The following is a 24446-nucleotide window of genomic DNA, read 5'->3' as shown; positions in this document are numbered from 1 at the left end:
AAATCTAAAAGATTTGTGTGTGTGTGTACTGTCTGGTGTTTTACAATTAGACTTTTCAAGTTTAAATTACTTCCATAGTTCAAAAATGTTGGGGCAAGGGGCCACCTGGGTGGCGCAGTCAGTTGAGCATCTGACTCTTGGTTTCAACTCAGGTTCTGATCTCCGGGTTCATGAGATCGACTCCACATTGAACTCTGCACTCAGCAGGGAATCTGCTGGAGATCCTGTCTCCCTTTCCCTCTGCCCCTCCTCCTGCTCTTGTGCATGTGTGGGCTCTCAAATCTTTTTTTTTTTTTAAGTGTTTTTTAGGGCAGCCAAGGTGGCACAGTGGCTTAATGCCACGTTCAGCCCTGGGCGTGATCCTGGAGACCCAGGATCGAGTCCCACATTGGGCTCCCTGTGAGGAGCCTGCTTCTCCCTATGCCTGTGTCTCTGCCTCTCTCTTTCTCTCTCTCTCTCTGTGTCTCTCATGAATAAATAAAAAAATCTTTTTTTTTAAAAAAAGTGTTTTTTAAAGGTGGCTGATGAGGTGAACCCTCCAAGGTTCACCCCCAGGAGTGGCGCTCCTTTCTCAGCCTTGCCCCCATGTTTCCTCAGCCGCCATGCAGCAGATGCTGACAGAGAGTTGCAAGAACCGGCTCATCCAGATGGCCTACGAGTCTCAGAGGCAGAGCCTGGTCCATCAGGCCTGTTCCAGGTAAGGTAAGGAGAGGCTTCCTGTGTTGAGGGCACTCGCTTGGGCCCAGGACCGTGGGGTGAGCGCTGGGCAGAGCCATCCCTCCTGCCAGCCTTGGCTGTGTGTCAGGGGCGAGTGGTGACTGCTCTTTATGACTCCTCTAGCTGGACCCCATGATTGGTCAGGCTCTGGTATAGTGACAGCAGTCACTCCCCCGTCTCCTGCACTTCCTTCCTGTGAGCCAGGCGCTCAGCCAAAGGATGTGTTGGCTTATTGAATTTGTGACGTTATGTGTTATTAGCCCTGTTTTGCCACCACAGCTCAGGTTCAGAGACCATGTGACATACTCAAGGAAACACAGCTTGCAGGTGGCAGAGCCAGGGTTCAAACCCAGACAGTGGGGCTGTACTCTTAACCATGGTGCACTCATCAACCTCCAAGGGTCTGTAGAGGTTGGGAGCAGGGTGCCTTCGAGGGGGTGTTGATAGGGCTGCTCTCACACTGGCAGCAGCTGTGGGTCTGGCTGGCCAAGTTCACTGCATTGCTGCGGGTTAGTCTATTGAAGGAGCCACAGGTGTCAGCACAGCCAGTGGAAAAAAGCTCTCCATGCTCAGGAGATGGGCCGGGAGCACTGGCTGCGCTGGTGTTTCTCCCCCTATCTGGGAGGCTCTGGCACAGCTGCTAGCCTCCCCTGTGTCCTCACAGGTACAAGGGTTTCTCCCTCCTTTCCCTGTGGTAGAGCCTAGGAGCGTGGGCACTGGTGACAGATTGACCTGGACTCTGGTTCTCCTTCTGTTAGTAACCGTGAAGTGCTGGGCCAGTCCATTTCCCTCCTGAGCCTCCGTCTTATCAGAAAAATGGGGATAAGTCACAGTAACTTACCCTGGAATTGCTGGAGAATTTAATGAGCATGATGTTTGCTACAGCACTGAACGTAGTGTCCAGCACTAGTAACACAAGAGGGTCCAATAAATAACAGCTATTATTATTAAATAAACTCAAAACCAAGATTCTGCCAAAGTATGGACATATATGCAGGGCTTCAGGGTTTGTATTTTTGTGCCAAAATCACTAGACTTTTTCTACAGGACTAAGAGCAAATCCACGGCCAGGGTGAGAAATGCTGGAGATGTAGGGTAGGGCATGGATGTTACTGCCTCAGAAGGAGAGCTTTCTCCTGTCCCAGGTGGCTCACCTGGGAGGTCATGAGCTCCTTGTTGGTAGAGGTGGGAGGGCAGAAGCAGGCCACCACTTCAAAGAGCAGTGCAGAGGGGATTCTGATGGAGGGGTGGATGAGAGGACCTAGACACACCAACTCTATCACCTTCCTTCTAAGACAAACTCCATGTCTGTCCCAGGATCTAGCCCCAGCAGGTGCTTCTTGAGTATCATTGAATGAGTTAATGGTTTATCTTGATCTCCAAGGTTCCTGGCCCTTGGTAGATGCTCAGAAAATGTTCAGAGAGTGAATTAATTTGCTGTCTTTCTGGCAGCATGGCCGAAATGGATGAGCGGTTCCAGCAGATTCTGTCATGGCAGCAGATGGATCAGAACAAAGCCATCAGCCAGATCCTACAGGAGGTGAGCCCTGGCCCAGGGTGTGAGGGCAGGGGCTCAAGCTGGGCACAGGGAGCCTGAGGCAGAGCATCGGAAGTCTGCATAGAGCCCTGTCCTTAGCTTATAAGACCAAAGATACTTAGTATGTTTAGAAGTGTACAGACCCTCAGGAAAGGGGGGCAGGGAGAGGGAGAGAGTGATGGTTTTCTGATCTCTGAGATCTAGAGAAACATCCCCCACTGTCCTGGCAGGCACCTACTACCCATGCTGTGTGGCTCCGTTGTAAGGACTTAGGGGGCAGGACGTGGCGACCACTCCATTGAGGTGGAGCCCACAGGAGAGCGCCAACAGCCTTCTTCCAAACAGCATCAGTGAAATGGGGCAGTTAAAAGCACCCATGTCACCAGTTGTGGAAATTCAGTGCACGATGCAGGAACAGCACTGAGCATAGTGTCTGGCTCAGTAAGCCTTTCATAGGTATTATTTCTTAAATGTGAACATGTGAACTGAAGAGTTCTGTTCCCCCTAAGAGACAGAGAAGTCCTACATGAAGGTGTTTCTGAGCAGATTGTGTTTTCCCTTGGCCTGGGCCCCTTCCAAGCGGCCAGTGATCTCTGTTGCAGAGCGCCATGCAGAAGGCCGCATTTGAGGCTCTCCAGGTGAAGAAAGACCTGATGCACCAGCAGATCAGGAAGCAGGTGAGTGCTGGAGCTGTGGCCCCCACCAACCCCATCCTGCGTGATCTCCCAGACTGCAGAGGTGGCTTTCATGCGCCAGCTCAGATACCCATTCCCACCCCCTCTCCCCACATTGTAACCAGTTCTGCTATTTTTCATGCTGCCTGTGGGCAGCCTTGACTGCTTGGGTGGCCTCTGCGTCCACTGTGCCCCAGGCAGGAACCTCTCTCTGTGAAAAGGCAGTCAGCTCCACCCCAGCCACCCCCGTCAACTCAGACTGAGTTGCTGGGGAAGGTCAGGTGTCCCACCAGGACAGAGGGGTGCCTGCTGTCCCCGAGGGGCTGCCCCACCTAGAGGGAGCTGTGCTCTAGTCTAGGCTCTACTGCTGGCCTAGGGGCTGGTCTCCCTAGTGGGCTGTGTCAGACCCTCTGGGCTTTCTGGAGGGCAAGCGGGTCATGGGTGCACGGGCTAGAGACAGAGTGAGCTTTCAGGCTGTGGGAGTGCTCATTGCATCCTACTTGGCGCACTTTGAATTCTACATATTCGCATGTTTTGTTTTGTTTTGTTTTTACCAAAGCAGACTTACCTTTTTATTTCCCTTTAATTTCAATTCCACCTTGCCAGACATGAAGCTCATTCCTCTGACCAGGGGTTGGTGGGACCATAGAAACTTAGAGGCAGGGGCCATAGGGTAACAGGCTCAGGGTGGAGAAGTCACTGGGTGTGGTGTCTGACCCCCAGACATCCTCCCCATGGGTGTTTCTGACCCAGCCAACCAGCTGTTGCCCTTCAGACCCCAAGCCTGGAGAGCCCTGGGAAAGGGCTCCCTCCCCAACCTGCTCTGTGTTCTGGAACAAGTTACTTAACCTCTCTGAGCCTCTGCTTCCTCAGCGCCATAAAATGGAGGCAATAATGCCTCCTAATAACCAGGGGAGATTTGATGATGTGACATAAAGTTCATAGTACAAGCCTTGCACACAAAATGTTCTAGAAGCATCAGCTGCTACCATCGTTGTTCTTAATCCATTTACCCTTTGCTCTCCTCTATGACACCAGTTAGAGGAAGCAAGAGACTTCAGCGAGTGCAAGGCTCAGTGAGGACCTGTGTCCATTCTGCCCTTGGGCCTGAACGTTAAAGGCAGGCCCATCTCCAGTCCATAAACTGGGAGCCTCTCTGGAATGGGCCTTCCAGGACAGGCCCATCTGCACCTCCCAAGCCCTCAGGGCCCTGAAATCACTAATTCTTTCAAAGCCCCACTGAGGGGGTTCCCAAGGCACCCAGGTTCCCTTCATTCCTGAGCCCCCAGAAATGTTTCTTAGACATCCCCCCTTTGGCCTTCAGAGAGCAGCTCAGACTTGAACCTTGGTTAATGTGAATTAAAAAAAAAAAAAAACCTGTTTCATCTTCTGTTTAGATTAAGTTAATAGAAACTGAGTTATTGCAGCTGACACAGCTGGAGGTAAAGAGGAAATCCCTGGACACAGAGGCACTGCAGGTATGTAGGGCTTCCTGCCTGCCCCTCCCTCCCCACCTCCTTCCCCACAGTGGCTCCCCAGCAGGCAGGCAGTCTCCTCTGTGGCTGTGATGGGAGCATAGTCAAAGGGCAAGCCCAGTGCAGGCCAGGGTTAAGGTTGGGGCAGCTTATTGCTCATCAGGAGGGTCAGAGGAAGGAGGGTTTCATTGCCAAGGCTCACCCGGGCCCATCTCCATCTCTGCATTTTCTTTGTTTTGAAGCAAGGTCACTGCTGAACTCCCTGTCTCCTTTAAGCCATGCTTCTGGGGTGCTAGTTCAACTTATGGGCAGACATCCTCTGGGGAAGGAGCTTTCTTGGTGTCCCAAGGATGTTTGGAGGAGAGGGCCCAGCTGTTACTATGTCAGTCCCTGCAGGTGGCTTCTCTGGGAGCTCTAGCCTGGGTGTCTTGCTTATAGAGCCAAGGGCAGGGAGGGGAGGGTGCGGTACGGACCGGCAGGTGGCATTCCACCAGGCTCTGCCTGGTGTCCGGGACCTGGGCTTTGTCCTTTGTAGTCCTGCTGTGTGACTTGGACAGGCAGGTGTGACCTCTGCCCAAATGTCCAAAAGCAGATAGACCAATAGTGCGTGAGGACCTGTGCCCTACATCGGGCCTCTGAGCAGAGTCTTCTGTCTGTCCCTGTCCCTGTGTCTGTGTCTGTTCCGAGAAGTCTTAAATTGTCTCATGGCTTCTCGACTCAGTCAAAGTGCGGAAGTCTACAGTCCTGGTCTTAGGTCTGCCACAGATGTGCTGTGTGACCTAAGGCAGGTCACGTTCCCTCCTAGGCCTCCATCTCTCCCCTCCATAAAAGGAAATAATCATCTAGGCCCAGCCTGTGTCATAGGGACATCACACTGGGGGCAAGCTTGCCAACGCAAAGCCCTTTGTGAGCCTTGGCAGGGTCTTCAGAGATGAGGGGATAGGGGAGTTCTCCAAGAAGATGCAGCGACCATGCTTGCAGGTGCCCATGTCTCCTGCCCATTAGAGAGCGCTTGTGGGACTCCTGTTTGGGGGGTTTCCATGGGTTTCCAAGAGTAAGAAACAAGTAGAACATAGACACAAGCAGGGACTTCACTCCAGTTTGCATGTGCCTCCATCTGGGTGGAACCTTCCAGATTTGTGGGGTTACATGCCAACCCTCCCTGCCTGTGCTTCCACCCACATGCTCTGTCATCCGTGAGACTGCAGTCATGTACTTGTGGCTTGTCATTTCCTTTGTTTGCTGTTTCTTATCCTTTCACAGTCATCAGTCACTGGATCCCACGCCTGGCCTGACCCCCACGGGGAAAAGACAGGGAGGAAATACCCAGGCATAGGGGCTCCTCGGCTCTGTCCCCCAGCCCTCTGCCCAGTTGAGTTGGGCCCAGTGTGGGGTCCTGGCTGCCAGCTTAGAAACGAGTAGGGGGATCTGTCACCCAGTGAAGGGGACTCCTGGCTCACTCCAGAGCTGTGAGCCTCCAGCGGTACTGGGCATGGTCTTGTGTTGCAGGAGATGATCTCCGAGCAGCGCTGGGCCCTGAGCTCCCTGCTCCAGCAGCTCCTCAAGGAAAAGACGCGACGAGAGGAAGAGCTCCGAGAAATCCTAGTGCGTTTGGCTTCTGTGTTCATTCTGCGTTGCACATGGATTCACTTTCCCTAAACACACTCACCATTCTTAGAAGCATTTTTGTTATTCCGAGTAATAGTTGCTCATCGAAGAAAAAAACGGAACATATGAAGGAAAAGATTCTCACTTCTGAGAGTTATCTAATACTAACGTTTTGATGTGTTTTCCGAACTCTACAATACATATTTATAGCTGTGCCTGTGTGTGCCTTGTAACCGTAAGATGGCACATGCCCCTTTAGGAGCAGCTTGCTTGTATCTGTTCTTCTCATGTCCCTAAAATGCCCACTACACTCTTCCTGGCTGCATTGGATGGGCCATCCTCGCCCATGGCCAAGCATTCAGACTACTTCCAGTTTTTTACTTTTCTAAGAAATTCTCTCTGTCTTTGTAGCTAAGTCTTGAGAGCAGCCATGAGTAGTTATTTAGGACAGATGCCCAGGAGAGGACTTTCTGTGTCCAGTGTAGGCTGTTTAATAATCTTTTGATAGCAGTTGCCCACCTGTCCCCTGTACCCAAATGGGTTTGACTCTGGCACATTGTCAGGGTAGCAGAGCCCTGTTTAGGGGTAGCAAATGGGGATCACTTCCTCCAGACCCCGTGTGCATTGGAACACTGGGGACAGAGGCCAGAGCTCAGAGACCTAAGTCACTCCTGTGGTGTCATTAATACTCCAGACAATCTCTGAGCTCCATTGTGGGTGGAGGCCTGTGCAGAGAAGAGCGAGACCAGCTTTAACAGCCTCATGTGAACCCATGTGTTGTGTGTGGTCCAACCAGAAGCTGCCTGTTCCTCACGATGCCTTACGGCCATGCCCTGTGAACAATGCATTAGCATCATGCAGCAATGGCCGAATGCTCAGGTCTTGTGCTTCTACCCTCAAGGGGCCTCAGAGGACTCACCATCCAGGGGAGGAAGCATCACCTCAGCAGATGGTGACTGTGTCAGGGTCATGGGCATCAGAAGAGAGCTGTATCTGCAGCCCGGGAGGGCCATGGGTGGCAGAGGGATGGGAGCAGCTTGGCAAGGTCTAGGAGGGATGACCAAAGGACAGTCAAGCCCCAAGGGGACTGGAGAAAGGCCTGTGTCAGAGTCTTGTTGCCCACCTTTCATTTGTCCCCCAAGTGTGGCCACAGTCCTGGCTGGGTGGCCTGGCTTGCTCAGAGCACAGGTCCCAGGGCAGAACAGACCTGGGTCCAAGTCCTGACCCTGCACAGCTCTTTTAACTGGGCAGCTTCCTAATTCCCCTGAACCCCCCTTTCCTCACCTTCATGTTGCTGTGCAAATTAAGGAAAATGGGACCTTGGTGCAAAGCGGGATCTGTCACATAGTGCTCTAAGGATATTAGCTGCTGCCGTCACTGCTCCCATCCCTTGTCGTGGCCCTGGCCCCAGCACCTAGAACCATGTGTGGTCAGAACAACACCCTGTGACTACTTGTTCATGGCAGAATGAAGGAATCTGATTCCGTAGCAGATACCATTTTCCAGCTTTTTCAGAAGGGCAAAGCCCACTCCAGAAGCTCATGTTGTCCTTAGAATCCTGTTTCTCTCCCTGCCCGTCACCAGAGTGTGTGCTCAAGCAGGGCCCCCGCAGAGCCTGGTGGCAAGCATCCAAAGCCCAGAGTCAGGCCTCAACCCCAGGTGTTCCCTGGCTGAGATTGTTTGTGGCAGGAAACTAGGGGCAGAGGTACTTCCTGCCTTTCCAGGTTCAGTAGTTTAATAAGTGGTGAGACTGTGGTGGCTGGGAAAGTTCTTTGTAAAATACCAAGCACCTTCCACCTGCTGAGACCATTGTTTGAAAGCATCACTGTCATTATAGTTTTTATTTACTGACCTATTAATGCCTATTTTGACCTTGGCAGACAGAGTTAGAAGCCAAAAGCGAAACCAAACAGGAAAATTACTGGCTGATTCAGTATCAACGGCTTTTGAACCAGAAGCCCTTGTCTTTAAAGCTGCAGGTAAGGACTGCTGGCCTCCACACTTTCAGAGAGCCCTCCTGTGCCTCAGTGATGTCCTGCTGCGTGAGCTTTCCAGTAACTAGTGTACCAGGTCCTGTGCTGGGCCCTGGCAGGGACAAAAAAGAGAGGGTGCATTCCTTCTGATGAAGGGGAGGCAGCTGCACTGCTGTGTGGGGCAGAGCCTGTGAGCATGCCCATGTGTGAGCGGGCAGCAGGAGCTGTCTGCAAGCCCCTGCTGGGGACAGGACAGATGTGGTTCCCCCTACCCTGAAGTGTGCACGTACACACATGCATACACATGCTTGGCTTTTGTTTTGTCTTGTTTTTTAATTAAAATGGAGCCTGTGTGTGTGTGTGTGTGTGTGTGTTTCTGTTTCTGTGTATACACACTATCTCAGCAAATCTTTTTTCTCTTAAAAATAATGACAAGCCAGGGCAGCCCTGGTGGCTCAGCGGTTTAGCGCCACCTTCAGCCCAGGGCCTGATCCTGGAGCCCCAGGGTGAGTCCCACATCAGGCTCCCTGCATGGAACCTGCTTCTCCCTCTGCCTGTGTCTCTGCCTCTCTCTCTCTCTGTGTCTCTCGTGAATAAATAAATAAAAATCTTAAAAAAAAATAATGACAAGCCATGATTCTCTACAAGCCAAGTTCTCTAGCCATATATATATATAATAGACCTCCTCACTGTTTCCAGATAACTGCGTAGTACTTAGTATCTTGGTGAACCCTCATTTATTTAAACAGCCCCTGTTGATGGGTATGTGATTGCTGAGCATTTTCAAGTTTACAGCCAGAGTGGCAGTGAACTTTCTTGTGCCTTTATCTCTGTGCTTACATGTGCATTTTTGTAGAAAAAATTCCAAGAAAATACTTTGTGACATTAAATTTACTTAGAGCCTTTGTTTGCCATCGTAAATAACGAGGTCATATATGCAGTACACTCAGCTTCTCCTGCGGGTCTGTCTTGCAGGAAGAAGGCTTGGAGCGCCAGCTGGCAGCCCTCCTGGTGGATCTGTCGGCGGAACACTACCTGCCCATCTTTGCCCATCACCGCATCTCCCTGGATATGCTGAGCCGGATGAGCCCTGGAGACCTGGCCAAGGTGGGAAGCGGCAGCCCCTCACGGCCACTGTCCGATCCTCCAGGGGTCCACTTGCTCTCCTGCAGCTCTTAGTGAGGTCTGCCATTAGCAAATGTCCCAGGGGCCCCCTTGCCATCTGGAAGATGGCCAGCACACCCACCTCATTGGTCCCTAACTACCACCCCCCCTGCCAGGTGTACTCTGCATGCCATCTGCCTAAGAAAATCCAGGGATGTGGGTTCTGCTGAGTCCAGACTGCCCTCCCCCGCCCCCACACACACACTCAAATCGGACCTTCATGTTGTAGGCCCAGGGTAAGTCCTTGGAGGTTGTTTCGTCCAACCCTGTGCCACCACCCCACCACCCCCCGGTTTTACAGACTTCGTGGCAGCACTGCCCGAGCCTGGTTATATTCTCAGTAGGAAGTGAGCTCTGCATTGCATTAGGACAACCAACATCCCTGTAGCACTTACCAGTGCCAGGCACTGTTCTAAGTGCTTTTCGTGTGCTAATCCCTTGAACCCTCCCAACAGCCCAGGCAGATAGGTATCATCCTTGTCATTTTTCAGATGAGGAAGCAGATACGGCAAGGGAGTGACATGCCTGAGGTCACACAGCAGAACCAGTCCTCGGGCGTGCGTGGTCTGATGCTGTTTACCAGTCTGCTGTGTTGCCTGCCCCTTGGCCCAGAAACTGAGGCTCAAAAGGGCTTCAGAGGGGCTGTGTGACTCCAGCACTACTGCTTCTCAGCAGCTTGGCCTCAGTGGGAACTACCTGCTCCTTCCTGTGACTCAGGACAGTGGGTCCTGACTTACCTGTGGTCATGGGGGGGATGTGCGGTCACACAGGTAAAGCTGTCAGCGCAGTCCCTTCCCCAGTGTGGGGCAAGCACATGCTAAACTGTGGCCCCTACCAGTGTCTGTTTCCTTCAGGGCCTCAGTTTCTCTCCCTGCCACCTGGTCACCTTCACAGCTGTGGTGCTGCACTGCCTCATGTTGACCCAGGGGCCCAGCCTCCACATTTCCAGGTGAAGGTGCCAGAAGCCAGGAAGGAGGCAGTCCTGGTGGCTCTGTACTGGGTAGTGAGCTCCCACCTAGCCAGCCCATAACTTGCTTTTCCTCGAACTGCCCTAGGTGGGCGTCTCAGAAGCTGGCCTGCAGCATGAGATCCTGCGGAAAGTCCAGGAGCTGCTGGATGCAGCCAGGATCCAGCCAGGTACCAGTACAGGACCTCTCCTAAGCAGAGGCCCCAGCCTCCCTTGTGGACTGTGCTCTGGAGGTGGTCACCTGTTTACATTTCAAGACAATAACTAAGGGCAGGTTCTAGCCCCTTGCAGTCCTTAAGGCTCCCTCCTAAAGGAACAGGATTTCCAAATGGAAAACATCGGCCATAAAAATGGGGTGGTGGTACAGATAGGCCTATCCTATAACCTTCTCTGAAGCTACTATACGGACACTGGGAGCCACACACCCCCAACCCTTGGAATGGAAGGAGAAACCAGCCATACCTGGTACCCAACACTGTGCCAGGGACCGGCCTGTGTTTTGGATGTGGAAAGATGTTTTTGATGACGTACGAAGGGGTAAAGGCAAGTCAGAAAGGCATTCCACCTACACCTGGAGGCCTAGAGAAACATAGGTGCTGTGGCTGCAAGAGGGGCAGGAGACCTTCAGTCCTTTTCCTAACAACCTCTTCCTGCTCCCCTAACCATATCCCGTTAAATACAGAAGAGCCCCTTTACAGTGATAGTTTGGGGGCACCATGGTACCTTCAGAGAGCCTAGTGTTGTAACAGCCTTTTAAAAAAATCAAGTTTTTCCAGTTATAAAAACTTCTAATTCAAACCATAAGATAGATGGGAAAATGTGAACTGGCATCAGGATGGGCGTCAGTGATAGAGAAGACTCAGGGATGTTGGCGATGTTGGTGTACGTTGAACTATAATGAAAAAGACTACATTTTATAGGGGCCGGTTCTGTCCTGCCTGTTGGGACCTGGGCAGAGCATGAGGACAGGGGTGAGGGGACTTCTCATCCCTCTCCCTGCTCCCTGGTGGCCTCCTGGGAGACCTGATGGAGCAGCTGTGAGCACAGCACCCCTGCCACCCCTCAGCCCCTAACCAAGGGCTCCTGCCCCATGGCTCTACCCCCAGATGGAGTCTCCCTGTGGTCTTGGGCAAGTGGCTTCTCTTCTCTGAAAGCAAGAAGCCCTACCTGCAGCATTACTGTGAAGGATCCTGGGGGAATGGTCAGGGATCAGAGACCCCAAATAACCAGCACTGTGGCCCTCCCTGTGGTGAGCCGGCCCTCCTATCTCACACATAGGGGAATGAGGCTCAGAAGAGAAATAAGGGGGCCCTTACCCCTACAGTGAGATCAGTGCTCTGCCTTAGCTCACTGTCCACTCGTGGCAGCTAGAGCCAGGGGATCCCTAGGGGTTGGGATCATCGTGGCATGACCCTGGCTCAGCCTACCCTGCTGGTCCCCACAGAGCTGCTGAACCCACACAAGGGTGAAGTCCTTGGGGCCCTGGAGGTGCCCACTGCCCCTGAGGAGCTTCCTGAGTCTGTGAGCCCCTCTGCTCCCCCAGCAGAGCTGGAGGTACAGACATCAGAATGTGTCGTGTGCCTGGAACAGGAGGTAAGTCGAGGGCAGCAGCCCCCAATCCCACCCCCCCACCCCCACCCACGAGCCTGACCTGCACCCATTCTGAGCCTTTCCAGGCACAAGTGTTATTTCTATATACTTGTTTCTAGTGGTAGAAGTAGATTGTATTCATTAGAAATTTTGGGAAATCCAGGAAAGCAAAAAATAGAGGAAATTACCATGATCCCATGACCCAAATATGAGCAAGGTTAATGTCATTTTCTGGGACTTACTTTCTTTTAAAGGGGTTGGGTTTTTTTTCCCCCTACTTAATTAAGGAAAATTTCCCAAGTCATTAATATCAACAACACAATTTTCTCTGAAGAGACTTCTAAAACACCATCTTTTAAAATCTATAACAAAATAAGGGGCACCTGGGTAGCACAGTTGTTTAAGTGTTCCTCTCTTAATTTTGGCTCAGGTCATGATCTCAGGGTCGTGGGGTCAAGCCCTATGTTGGGCTCTCTGCTGAGCACAGAGTCTGATTAAGACTCTCCTCCCCTGCCCCTCCCCTCTTCTCTCTCTCTCTCTCTTTTCCTTTTTCTCAAATATTAAAATACATATACTTAAAATCTATAACAAAACTAATGCTTATTGTAAAAACTAAGCAATATAGTATATAAAAGTATATAAAATAAAAACCCTCCCTACCCTCCACCGTGGTCTGGTCCCAGAGACCCTACTTAAAAGAAGCTACCATGTTAGCAGTCGAATTCCTGCAGGGTCTTCACTAAGCCCAGGGAATGCCATGATGTAGGGGGATGTGCTGGTTATAAACTGAACCAAACCCCGGCTTTAGGGCCCTGTAGGTGGCTTCCAGTTTATTTCAAGCACTGCTGTACCAAACAGCCTTGAACAGAGTTGGGAGCACATTCTTGACTATTTCCTTAGGATGTCTTAAAAGAGGACATGCTGAATGAAACAAAGCACAGGCATGCTTACATGGCTCTTGGTCCAAGATGTTGGAATCGTTTTTAGACCTAGAGGCTGGTCAGTGCAAAAGGCAAAAATTAGGAACCCCTCCAGGGCCAAAAGCAGGGCTGGTTGGACACACTACAGCCTCCTGTGCGGCTGTTAGAGAGGGCATGGAGGGGCCAAAATAGGTGGTCCATGGGCACTTCCGTGATGTTCGATGGTGTGTGATGGCCATGGTATCAGATTCTTAATAAAGACAAAAAGAGGTTGGGGGGACTCTTGCCCCATCGCCAGGGAAGAGGCAGGGGCAGGACCCAGAGGCTCCCACTCTCTCCCCTCAGGCCCAGATGATCTTCCTCAACTGTGGCCACGTCTGCTGCTGCCAACAGTGCTGCCAGCCACTGCGTACCTGCCCACTGTGCCGCCAGGAGATCACGCAGCGCCTCCGGATCTACCACAGCAGCTGAGCCCTGGCCATCTGTGGCCCACCCCTGCACCACCTGCGGCCCGGGGCTCCAGCCGACTCCCCTGCTCTGGACAAACTAGTACAGTGCCCCTCTGCCCTGGGCCCCTTTCTCTCATGGGGGTGCTGCCCCCTGCTCTTCATCTCCAAGCACACCTGGGTGGGGGAGGGAAGGGAGGGGCACAGTGTTCCTGGCCCATGACACTGCTCATTAAGGGCTGTGGGGAAAACAGGACTCGGCATGAGGACTGGGTCTGGGGTTTGGAGAATCAGTGGTGCCACCATCTGAGCACAGGACCCCGTGTCCCGGCCTCTGCCACTTCCCAGCAGTCTGACCGTGTCAGGTCACTGCCCTCCAAGAGCCTCAGCAGCCTCATCAGGGTAACATGAATAGTGCTGTCCCCTTGATGGGGGGTGGGAGTGCAGGAGGGCCCTGGCCAAGAGTGTGGAGCTGTGTATGGTGTCAACCACGACCACCGTGGGCTGTCCTCAGATCAACTTGCCAGTGTGTGTTGAGTGCAGGCCTAATGCCACAAGCAACGTTGGCCCCTCCTGACCTCCCGCTCTGGGCCCCTCTGCTCTCCAGATCTGCACCTCCTAACCACCACCACCACCCTGCCCCCACCGTAGTTCGCAGGCGACAAGCTTTGCTGACCCAAAGCAGTATTGTCAATAAATCCACCTCCAGCCTGATCCTCCTGAATCCTTACTGGGGCCTGGTGGAGCCCAGAAGAGGAGGGGGTGAGGTCTGGGGTGGGGGTTGGGGGAGGGCTTTATCTCAGTCAAAAGGAGGGAGAGGTGCTAGAAGCATCCCTAAACACAGTTATCCAGATCTCCCCTTTATAAGTGGACAGACCGAGCTCAGAGAGCAGGGCATGGAGAGTCAGCCGGAGCAGGTTGTGTGTGCATGGGGCAGGGGCTGTGGGTAGCTCCATTACTGCTAACCCAGCTACGAGCCGTGGGCTCCGTGCCTGGCATCTGGGGCATGGCCGTGCTGGGTTTGGAGCCTGGAAGTATCAACTCCTAAACCCATGCAGTTGGGCAGATTTTTCACTGCACAATTCTAGAAGGAGCCATGCACCTTGCACTTGCTTAGAGCTGCACACTTATTGTAGAGGTGGGTCTCTTTGGGGTACCTGGGCTCTGCCTCCCGCTAACTCTGAGCCTGGCCAGCTTTCCAGACTCCTTTTCCCATGCATTCAGTATGGGACAGGATTGGGCCCTACTGCAGGCAGTGGCCACCAGGGGGCACTGAATGCTCACCCCGGGTGCAGTGCTGGCTAGTGGGGCTGGCAGAGGGGTGGCAGAGGCCTGCCTCCTCTGGGCCCCACTTTCCCTACCTCACTGGGACCATCCATCCTGTAGGCTAGGGTGGGATGAAAGCCCCTTGTAAGTCCTGCTGTCCAGGCAAGAGCTGGGGCCCCTTTGCACAGTCTCCTCCCCCACCCCTAACTTCCTGGGAGCTCTCTGATGGCTCCCTCCCTTGGCCCCAAACCTGAGCTCAGCCCAGCCAAGGGAGACTGAGACCTGAGTGGGCAGGGCCACTTAGGGCACAGTGTTTTTCACGTAGGCTCCTCACTAGGCCCGGGGAGAACTTCTGCAACCAACTGCCCACCCCTTTTATAGATGGAGCCTGAGGCTCTCGGTAGGGATTCGCCAAGGACAACAGCAAGACTGCAGTTGAATCTCTGGGCTCTGACCCCATAGCCCCTGCTGCTCCTCACCTCAGCTCTTATAGACCCGCCCTCAGCCACTGGCCACCTTGGGCAGGCTGGCACCAGGGAAGCCAATGTCCCACCCACCCACCCCCGCCCCAGGAGGTCTGCTTTCACCCTCAGATGGGACAACCCATACCCATCAGGTATGTGTGCCCTGTGCCCCACAGCCTCAGCCAGGGATCCATAGTACCTTCTTAGGCCTCCGTGTACCTGGTGGGGGGCTGGGGGTGTAAGGAGGGCGCCCGCCTCCCGGAGTGCTCAGTGAATGCTGTGTGAGCAGGACTCCCGAAAATGCCTACACTGCCTTTCGGATCCAGCTTGAGCCCAGATGACTACCCCACTGTGGATGCCCCAGGGCTAGGCTACGTGGCCTAAAGGCTGCTGCCACCCCTCCTGGCCTCACCCCGGCCAGAGGCTGCCTGAGGAACCCCTGCGCCTATGTGGCTGAGAAAGCTGAGCGGCCCTCAGGCAGGGCAGCCTAGCCTGTGCCCCACACCTCATGTCTCCGGGTCGGCATCCTCCCCCGACCATGCACAGAGAGGTAAACAATGAGCCCAGAAAGGGTACACGGGTGTCCTAGCTGGGCTCTAGCCAAGGTCTCCCCCAGGTGGCACCACACACAGGCCACTGGCTTTAAATCATTTATTGATTAGTAAAGCTTAAACGGTTTGCATAATATTTTCAGTACGATATCTGGTCAGGATGACTGAGAAAACCCCAAGAGAAGGCACTAGAGGTGCACATCTGAGCACGGACCATGGTGCTAGAAGGTTAGTGAGGCACTGGAGATTAGGGCTGGGGGACCAGGGGTCCCTGAGCACCAGCCACTGCCATGCAGCCTGTGGGTCTGCAGCCCCTGCCCCAGGAAGCAGATCAAGGGGACAGAGGATGCAGGGCCACAGAGGAGGCTGGGGAAGGGGCTGCCAGGCTGGAGCTGCCTCACTTGACCTTCACCCCCAAGAACAAGCAGATGTGCAAGGACATCTGAGAAAATCTTCAGGGTGAGGTGACTTGGTGATGCAGAGGCAGTGGAATGGGGGCCAAGCCATGGCCTGACCCCAGATCATCAGAAAGGCCACCCATGATGCCTTGGGGAGCCACATGCAGCTCCCCTGGTGGACAGTGCGTACCTGGGGGTGGCCCTCAGGAGACAGAATCTACACCCTGCAAACCCCACTTCTGAGCAGCCTGCCACCCCTCTGTCCCAGCCCGGGGTGTGTGGCCACAAGTGGGGCAGGGGAACAGGCAGGAGCCAGGCTGGGGGGTGGGGGGGTGGAGGGTGGAGATGCAAAAGCCTGTTCCAGCAGCCTTCCCTCTGCCACCTCAGCCTGCTCTGAAGACACTCCAGCCATACTTCCCTGCAGGTCACCTCTTCCCTCCCTTGGAACACTTCCTCTACACCGACCAGCACATTCTGGGCCTTTCTTGCTCCAAGCCAGACCCCTCAGCCCCCCTCCTCCGTGAGGCATTCCCCCAAACCAGCACACCCAGCCTGGCTGCAGCCTGCAGGAACCCCCCCGCCCCCCGTGCACTTCCCTCACCCAGAGCAGGGCAAGCAAGGCCAGTGTCCACTCCAAAACTGGCTTCCAGAGGCCCAGCCAGGATTGAGGAGGACAGTGGTCGGGACCCAGAGCTGGACCTCAAGGCTCCATATTCCTGGCTCCAGCAAGTCCCCTGGTGAGGAGAGAATTAAATGGCCGAGTGACACACGAACAAAGACTATGCCCATCTGAGGAGGAGGGTGAGACTCATGAGGAAGGCAGGAAGGGAGGACCAGGCCACTGGGTACTCCTCAGCCCCCTTGGCTGTGCCCAGCCCTCAGCACAAACAGGAAGCCCAAGATCATCCCACAGAAGAGAAAACAGGGAGCAAAGTGTGACCAAATCCAATAAAGTGACTCAGGTGGGCCACCCCTGCCCAGCCCCAGAGGTACCACAACAGCCCTGCCCCACCTCCACCCTGAGGCCTAGATCCGGGGCTCCCCGCCTGGGGCCTGGCCTGCCAGGGTCTCCGAGGGAGTGACCCATGTGCCATGACCAGCAGAAGCTCAGGGGTGACTGGCCTAGAACTCTGTCTGTACCCCGGCGCTGTCCTCGGTGGTGGTATGGATGGGAGGGCGGTCACCGGGGCTGGACACCTGCTCCCCGGTCTCCTGGTCACTCGGTTTGGGAGGCTCAAGGTCCGCAGCCTTTCCAGGAGGGAGTTGCCACAGGGGTGAGGCAGGTGGTGAGGAGGCCTCTGAGGCTGCCACAGGCTGGGGGCTCTCCGAGGAGGGGGCCCCATTGAGCAGAGGGCCAGCCGACAGGGGGTTCTCCTCCCGCAGCTCCCTGGCCAGCAGACCACGGAGCTCAGTGACACTGTCCGGGGATGCAGGTGACAGCAGCTCTGAGCTAGCCTCGAACGGCAGCTCTGCTTCCTCATCCTGGACTACGGACACCACCTGCTTGGCACGCCGTCGCTTTTCTGAGAAAGTGGCTGCTTCTGGGGCACCAGGGCTGCCACCGTCTCCACCGCTGCCGCTGTATTCCTCACTCCAATCGATGGGGGCACCCTCAGCCAGCAAGTGCAAGTTGGGGTCGCTATTGTGCATGACCATGCTGTCCCGGTATAAGTTGTGCTTCCTCTGCACCGCGGCCTCCTTCACAGCTGCGGGGCCAGAGGGCTGGGTCAGAATATTTAGTCCAGGGGCCGCCACCGCACCCTCCACCGTGCCCAAGGAGGAGGCCCCCAGGCCCCCGCCAGCCTGAAGGTCACGATTGGTGATTAGCCCAGGCCTCACTGCTGGTGGCAGCCCAAGCTGGCCATCACCATGTCATCTATCCCTCGTCTGACACCGTCTGTAATGCCAGAGACCTGAACCAACACTCAGGGAGGCGTCAGGACAGCACGGAGAAGCGATGCTCCTCATAGGAGCACCTCCTCATAGGGCCACACAGCGTGCCTAAACCAACCCCCAGGCCTATCTCGTGACAGATGGGACCAGGAGGACCTCTCAGCCACCACCCCATCGCCCCCCTGGCCATAAGGATCCCCACAGCAAGGTGGGAGTGTCCCCTTCCGGCCCCAGCTCGGCAGCTGGCTGTCCCATACCCTGCAGGATGTCCTTCATGACCGTCTGCAGCACCACCTCCTCATATGTGTTCTCCACCAGGATGAACCTGGCGAAGTCCTCAAAGATCAGCTCTTGGAACCGGGGCAGCTCCTGCAGGGGTGGAGGGGGCATGGGCAAGTGGATGTCAGGCTGCCCCATGGCCCCATGGGGGGAGAAGGGGAGAGCTGCGCATGGGGAGCTGTGGTGGGGAGAGGGGGTGCATGCTCACCGACTTGCACGTGGGGGCCAACTTCTTGAGCAGGAACGGGATGGTGATCTGCAGCAGCGCCTCCCGGAAGAATCGCTTCCGCACCGAGCTGCTGTCGTAGTCGTACTTCTGCAAGGGAAGACAGGCCCCGTGGGGGGGGCGGGGGTCTCTAGGTCAGGGGGGATAGAAGCCTAGGGGACCTGGCCAGAACTTTGGAGTCCTTGTGTGTGCAGGGGAGCCAGTGGTGCCTCCCAGAGGGGTGGCCCTCCTGGTGCTGGGATGGGGACCCGGCTCTGGGCACCGGGGCCAGGCCTCTCACCTACCTTCAGCACCCGCTCCAGGATCCGCTGGGTGGCCTTGCACAGCTCCTCCCTGCTGGGCCCCTTCCCCAGCTCCTGGTACAGAAGGCTCTCAAAGGTGTACACGGCGTTGTCCATTTGCTGCAGGGCACACCGTGGGGTACATGAGGGCCCGGAGTGACCACAACCTCTGCCCACATGCCTCTGAGGTCTGCATGGGGGTAAGGGAGGCTGTGCACTCAGGTGTTCACCCACACCTTTACTGAATGTCTGTGCGTGGGCACTGTGTGGGGCACCCAGTCCCTGCCTCAAGGAAACAGAGGTCCTGGGCCCTGCATGAAGGGGCCTGGGAAACATGGAGGGCTTCCTGGAGAAAGGGGTCTCTAGGATGAAACCTGAAAAAAGGAGTCCAGGCTAGCCAGAGGAACAGGTGTGCCAGCAGATGGGGAGCACCCAAGAGGCCAGAGCAGGAGTGAGCACTCCAGGGGCAGAGCGCGGCTGCTGTGTGGCACCAGAGGAGGTAGGGCCAGGGCCTACAGTCATGGAGGGAAGGGCCTCTCCCCAGGAGAGCGGGCCTGTGGAAAGTGGGCGGCCGTGGGTGCTGGGGCCCACCTCTCGCATGTGGATCTGGGCTCGCTGCTTGAACACGGATGTGCTAGACACGTCGAAACGCTGCTGCAGCCCATCGAGCCGCAGTGGCTCCATCTTCTCATAGCAGCTCTGCATCTTGAGGGGGTGGTACGCCAGCTGGGACAGCTTCTCCATGTACTGCAGGGAAGCAGAGACGCAGGGACCTGAGCAGGGCCCCCAGAGTAGAGGCAGTCCCTGCAGCCCCACAGCTCACTTGGGCCCCGGAAGTCCCCCAGATGTGGGTCTGGCCACCTGCAGGTGCCACCTGCAGGCTAAGCTGTGGGGGCCCAGAGGGATGAGGATATGAAGGCTGGAGCCAGGGGACAGGTTCTCCTGGGTGACCTTGGGCAAGTCACTCACCATCTCTGAACCTCATAGTCCTCAGCCTCAAAATCGGGAGATACTGTCTCATGATCTCTGAGGTCCTTTTTGGTTCTCAAATGCTGTGATTTTTATTGTCTATGGACCCCTCAGTTCCAGTGTGGAAGAGGAGGGCAAAGATTACAGGATCAGTTCTGTCTGTGCCTGACAGCCATGTAGGGCTTCAGACACTGAGGACCCCAACATGGGGTCTGTGGAAGGAAGGTTGTGCCCCTGAGAACCAGACCACTGAGGAGAGGCATGGGCCATCTCCATGGGGGGGGGGGAGCAGCATGACATGGCACTTCAGTAATTGTACTTCCTTCCATCCCTCCTTCCCTTCTTCCTCCTCTCCCTCCTCCTCTCCTCCTTCCTTCCCCCTCCCCCCTCCTTCCTTCCCTCTTCCTCTCTTTCCTCCTCCTCTCCCTCCTCTGTTAAGTCCTCTGATACCTCAGTAACCTGCCTAGTAGAGGGGATCACCAATCCCTTTTCCTCTGCTGCCCCCAGTGCCTCATGCCTTCAGGCCCTTAGTCTCCAGCAGACCCTCTAGGGACAGGTGATGCCCTGAGTCACGGCAAGGGCCCTGCAGGGGCTCCATCCCTGGGCCAGGGGCCTGGCCTCACCTCACCCAGCTTGTCGGCACCGCCCTCGTTGATGATGTTCAGGTTCATGTCGGTCACCTCTTTGAAGAAGACGTCCCGCACCTCGGTGAAGCCCTGGCTGGTGGGCACCATCAGAGCCTCCAGGATGGACGGGATGTAGGGCTGGACGTGGTTCCGGACGCACACCTCTGCCTTGGGGAGGATGAAGGCTGCACCCAGGGGGAGCCGGGTGAGTGCATGGACCAGAGCCCCCAGGCACACTATTACACTATCGCTATACGGAAAACCACTCGCGACACCAGCCAACAGAAGGATTCATAGGTCCATGCATCAAAAAGAACAAGGGATTCTGAGATTGGCCCCTGATATTTCTAAAACTCTGATGGCAAACTAAGAAAAAGCACTTAGTCCAAAGGTGTCAGCGTTCTGCTTCACTCAAGGTGGAAAGGAACCCGTCTCTAGGAGTCTTGCTGCTATGTTTAATGCAACGAAACACGCTTTGGTAGATTTGGTGAGTCTCGGGGTTCAGCACACACCGAGCCAGCCCCTGCTCTGGACCCGCGTGCCTGGCTTCACGCAGCCATGAACGAGGCCTCTTGCCCATGGGCACAACCAGCTCCAGGACCCTCGGAACAAGGCCTCTGCGCCCTGGAGGTGTTTTGGGGTCCCTCCCTCTCCTCTGCCTAGCTAAAGTTGGCTGTCTGATAAGATACTGTCAGCTCTCCATGTTCTACGCAGCTCAAATGAACACGGTGAGAAGAGAAGGGGCCTCAGGCACTCACCTTCCCAGAAGCTACCCGCGGCCACGGCGCAGGGAGGGCCAAGGGCACAGGGCCGAGAACAGGAAGGCACACACACTGACCCCAAAGAGTGAGACGTGACCAGAGGGAATCACACGATGCAAACCCACAGTCAAGCCCAAGACTGACCAAAACTGAGCAAGAGGCTCGAACTGCCATGACAAGATTGACACCCTCAAGGTTGGGGTTCACAGAAATAGCCACAAAACTCCCAGGGCTTGGGAGAACCAATGGCTCAGATTTGCTTTCACTTTTAAAAATGACCAATGAATGGAGTCACCAGTGTGAAAAGTTGCAGGTCGGCACAGAAGGGAGGCAAGCCCTGGCTCCTGAAGCCCCAGGTGACCTGCCTACCTCGGATCTTGCTGGCCAGGTGCTCCTTGGAGGTGATGATCTGGTCCATGTCTGTGCGGATGGTCGCCTCCATGGCTGGCCGGGCCAGCTGCAGCTTGGCCAGCACAGCCTCAAAGCGTGCCTTGGCCTGCTCGTACACCATGCGGTACACGGCGTCCGAGATCTGTGGGCAGTGCCACAGTGTCAGAATCTGAGCGAGGGCTCCAGGCAGCCATAGGACCCCCAGCCCCGTGCCCGCACCCACCCACCTGGATCCACTGCCTCTGTCGCTCCTGTGGCTTGCCCTTCAGCCGTGGGGCGAGCTCTGACTTCAGCTCAGGACCCAGCTCCTCCATCACCAGGTTGCTCAGGATCTAGGACCGGGAGGCATAGCCAGGGCAGGGTTAGAGCATAGCCAGCTGGCAGATTCCTCTTTGCATTCCACTCAAGGCCCACCTCCTATAGGCTTGGCCTGGCTCCATGTCTCCGCTGCCCCACCTTACCTGCTCAAGGGACCTACAGGATCCTCAGAATCAAGGATCTCCCCCCTCACCCACCCCAGGGGCTTTGCACATGCTGCCTCCCTGTCCAGAACACCACACCCTCTCCCCCCTCACTTGCACATAGAAGTACGTGTGTTTATTTGCCAAACGTCTGTTTCTCTTGCTGGATAGAGAGTAAGGGCCAAGGCCGCGTCTCTCTTATTCATAGAAGCACCCCAGCACCTGTGTCAGGATAGGTGCTTGGTAAACGATTGAGTAACTCCACCTGCTCAAAATGATCTTGTCTCCTTGCCAGCCCTCTTGGCCTCACCTGCACCTCGTTCCCACACAGCATCTCCCAGGTGCCATACAGCTCCTTCGACTGGCGGTACATGCGAATGGCATCCGTGAATGCAGGGCCCTCTACCTTGGAGGCCTCAGGGATGCCTGCTCAGGAGAGGGAGGGAGAGAGGAGGTCAGCAGGATAGCTCAATGGCCTTTACCAAGATCAAGTGACTGCCCAAAGCCACCCCCCCAAGGGTGCAGACACATTCACACCCCCACCTGCAACCCCAGTGCCCCCATACCCACGATGACAGCAGAGTGTGTGGTGACCGTGGTAATAACCCTCCACCAATCTCCTCTGTATGCTCCTTATCTTCTGAAATCTTCCCAACCACCCAAGACTATCCTCCAACCCAACTTTACAGATCAATGGGCAAGCTGTAAGGTCAGGCCACAGGCTGGGGGGGGGTCCCAGGGCAGTGAATGACAGAGCTGGGACAGAGGTCACCCTGCCCCACCAAGAGAGGTAGCTGGCACAGCTGGGAGGGTGCCGGAGGGACCCAGGGTCCTCATTCCAGTGCAGCTCCCTCCCCTTACTGCCTGCACCAGGGCCTGCAAACTTTCCCCCACAAAGGGCCAGCCAGTAAATATTCTCAGCTTTGCAGACAAGGTTATCTCTGTTGTAAGGACGTAAGGACGCAGCTCTGCCACTGCAGCATGGAAGAAGCCACGATCTGGAAACCAGCAAGCCAGTAAAACAGGCTGTTTTGTAAATCAAAACAGATTTTGATTTACAAAAACAGGCAATGGGCCAAATTCTGGGCCGTGCACTGTAGCTTGCCAAGTCTTGCTCCAGATCACTGAATTCTAAGGGCCTCAGTTTCCTCTTCTGAACAGTGGGACAGTGACCCGGCCTGGCCCCTACATGCACTGTGACGCTCCAGCGTGGGGACGGACTGTGCACTGGTCCTACAGGGGCCCCAGGGCGGGCCCCAGCCCAGCGCTGCATCGCACTTCACTAGAACCGCAGTGATGCGGTGCCCTGGGCCGGCCTCATCTGCCACGGTGTCCCGGTCCAACTAGAAGACACCAGTCCCAAAGTCGCGTTACCGGTGGTGCTGGTGGTGGCCCCGAGTGTGCCCACCTGCCCCGTGCTGGGGGCGGCGAGGTGCCTCAGGGAACAAGGCACGGTCCCTCCCAGAACGGCTGCTGGGCGGCAAGCGGCAGGAAGTTGCAAAATCTGACTCGAGGAAGAACAGGGTTAAGCGCTCGGAGCCTGGCAGCGGGCGGCCACCCTGGCCACATGCCCCCAACCGCTGTTGTCTCCGGAGCCAAGGAAGGGGAAACAGCAGTCAGTGCCTCCAAAACCCCAGCTCCCACGGCAGTGACTACAGGCTGAGTCACTCCTGCAGAGAAAAAGCCCCTCTGGGCATGGGGAGGACCCCCTCACATCCGGCTGGGCTGACCGCAGGAGTCACCGCCTGTCAGTGCCGGAGGGGGCTGGGCGGTGGGACTGGGCCCAGCCACATCCCCGCAGCGCCAGCTCCCGGGCCAGGCCAGGGGCAGGAGGAGACTCAGACACTGAGATCGGGCAGGTGGGACTGGAGCCAAGCAGGGGTGCTCCAGCTGGGGGGCCTACAGAGCCCCTGGAGTGGGTGCTGCCCATGGGGCCAGGGGAGGAAGGAGGAGCATGTCCTCCCAGAGACCAGGTTTTGCCTAGAAAATGTGGCCTGGCATTACATGCCACCTAGCTCACCTGTGGGCATTTACATTCTGGAGACAAGCCAGGGGTGCTGGCAGGGCAGGGGGGTGAGATGTTGGGTGGGGGCAGTAGGAAGGAGGCTGCGATGTCCCAGGGGTCTCTCGCCAGCCAGGCATGCAGCCACAGGTCCCAGGACATCTCTATTCTGCACGCTGGGCCGCTGGGGACACCTGGGTGGCTCAGCGGTTGAGTGTCTGCCTTCGGAGGCTCAGAGCCTGATCCCACCCAGGTCCTGGGATCAAGTCCCGCATTGGGCTCCCTGCAAGGATTCTGCATCTCCCTCTGCCTATGTCTCTGCCTCTCTTGCTGTGTCTCATGAATGAATAAATAAAATCTTTAAAAAAAATAAAAAAGAAGGAATGTGGATGCAGAACGTGCACATATAGGGGCCACCGTGCAAAGACACAGGGAGAAGGCAGCCCTGTGCAAGTCAAGGAGAGCAGCCTCAGGAGAAAGTTAACCTACTGAGATCTTGATCTGGGACTTCCAGCCTCCACAGCTGTCTAAGCCACCCAGTCCGTGGCAATGGCCCACACAGACCAAAGGACCAGGCCTGGGCTGAGACTGCGAACGTACTCCCTCATCTCATCCTCAGACAGCCCCTGAGGGGTGGCTGTTCTCAGTCCCACCTTCCTGATAGAGGAAACAGACTCAGAGATGCTAAGTGACTGGCTCAAGGACACAGAGTGAGGGAATGGCAGCACCAGGGCTCCAGCACAGGACCAGCTGCCTCCAGCCAGACCTGGAGACTTCCTGCCTGTGGGGTCCTCAGGGTCAGACCCAG

General features: G+C 55.7%; 2 protein-coding genes across 7 annotated transcripts in view; one reads left to right on the top strand and one right to left on the bottom strand.

Annotated features, from left to right (window-relative positions):
- LRSAM1 (leucine rich repeat and sterile alpha motif containing 1) overlaps positions 1 to 13785 on the top strand; it is a 40101-nt gene extending 26316 nt beyond the window's left edge. For 4 of the 6 annotated variants that reach the window (XM_055317489.1, XM_055317491.1, XM_055317490.1 and 1 more), the window contains 10 exons: positions 598 to 697; positions 2170 to 2257; positions 2857 to 2931; positions 4326 to 4406; positions 5913 to 6008; positions 7892 to 7990; positions 8960 to 9091; positions 10204 to 10285; positions 11560 to 11708; positions 12971 to 13785. In XM_055317489.1, coding sequence (XP_055173464.1) covers positions 598 to 697; positions 2170 to 2257; positions 2857 to 2931; positions 4326 to 4406; positions 5913 to 6008; positions 7892 to 7990; positions 8960 to 9091; positions 10204 to 10285; positions 11560 to 11708; positions 12971 to 13096 — 1028 coding nt within the window. In that variant the 3' untranslated portion in view covers positions 13097 to 13785. Of the gene's footprint in view, positions 1 to 597; positions 698 to 2169; positions 2258 to 2856; positions 2932 to 4325; positions 4407 to 5912; positions 6009 to 7891; positions 7991 to 8959; positions 9092 to 9639; positions 10286 to 11559; positions 11709 to 12970 lie in introns of those variants that run through there. The other 2 variants (XR_008663412.1, XM_055317494.1) reach the window with 2 other exon arrangements.
- Positions 13786 to 15438: 1653 nt separating this feature from the next.
- The window catches only part of NIBAN2 (niban apoptosis regulator 2), a 51281-nt gene continuing 42273 nt past the window's right edge, over positions 15439 to 24446 (bottom strand). Inside the window, exons 6-14 of the mRNA XM_055324417.1 lie at positions 21947 to 22062; positions 21403 to 21507; positions 21155 to 21317; positions 20022 to 20209; positions 19021 to 19176; positions 18433 to 18549; positions 18131 to 18238; positions 17901 to 18012; positions 15439 to 17456 (exon numbers count right to left, since the gene is read on the bottom strand). Coding sequence (XP_055180392.1) covers positions 16873 to 17456; positions 17901 to 18012; positions 18131 to 18238; positions 18433 to 18549; positions 19021 to 19176; positions 20022 to 20209; positions 21155 to 21317; positions 21403 to 21507; positions 21947 to 22062 — 1649 coding nt within the window. The 3' untranslated portion in view covers positions 15439 to 16872. The remainder of the gene's footprint in view (positions 17457 to 17900; positions 18013 to 18130; positions 18239 to 18432; positions 18550 to 19020; positions 19177 to 20021; positions 20210 to 21154; positions 21318 to 21402; positions 21508 to 21946; positions 22063 to 24446) is intronic.

The sequence above is a fragment of the Nyctereutes procyonoides genome, unplaced genomic scaffold, assembly GCF_905146905.1.
Source record: "Nyctereutes procyonoides isolate TBG_1078 unplaced genomic scaffold, NYPRO_anot_genome, whole genome shotgun sequence".
Lineage (NCBI taxonomy): Eukaryota > Metazoa > Chordata > Mammalia > Carnivora > Canidae > Nyctereutes > Nyctereutes procyonoides.
The sequence above is the reverse complement of the archived record's forward strand: the minus strand, read 5'-3'. Positions and strand labels throughout refer to the sequence as shown.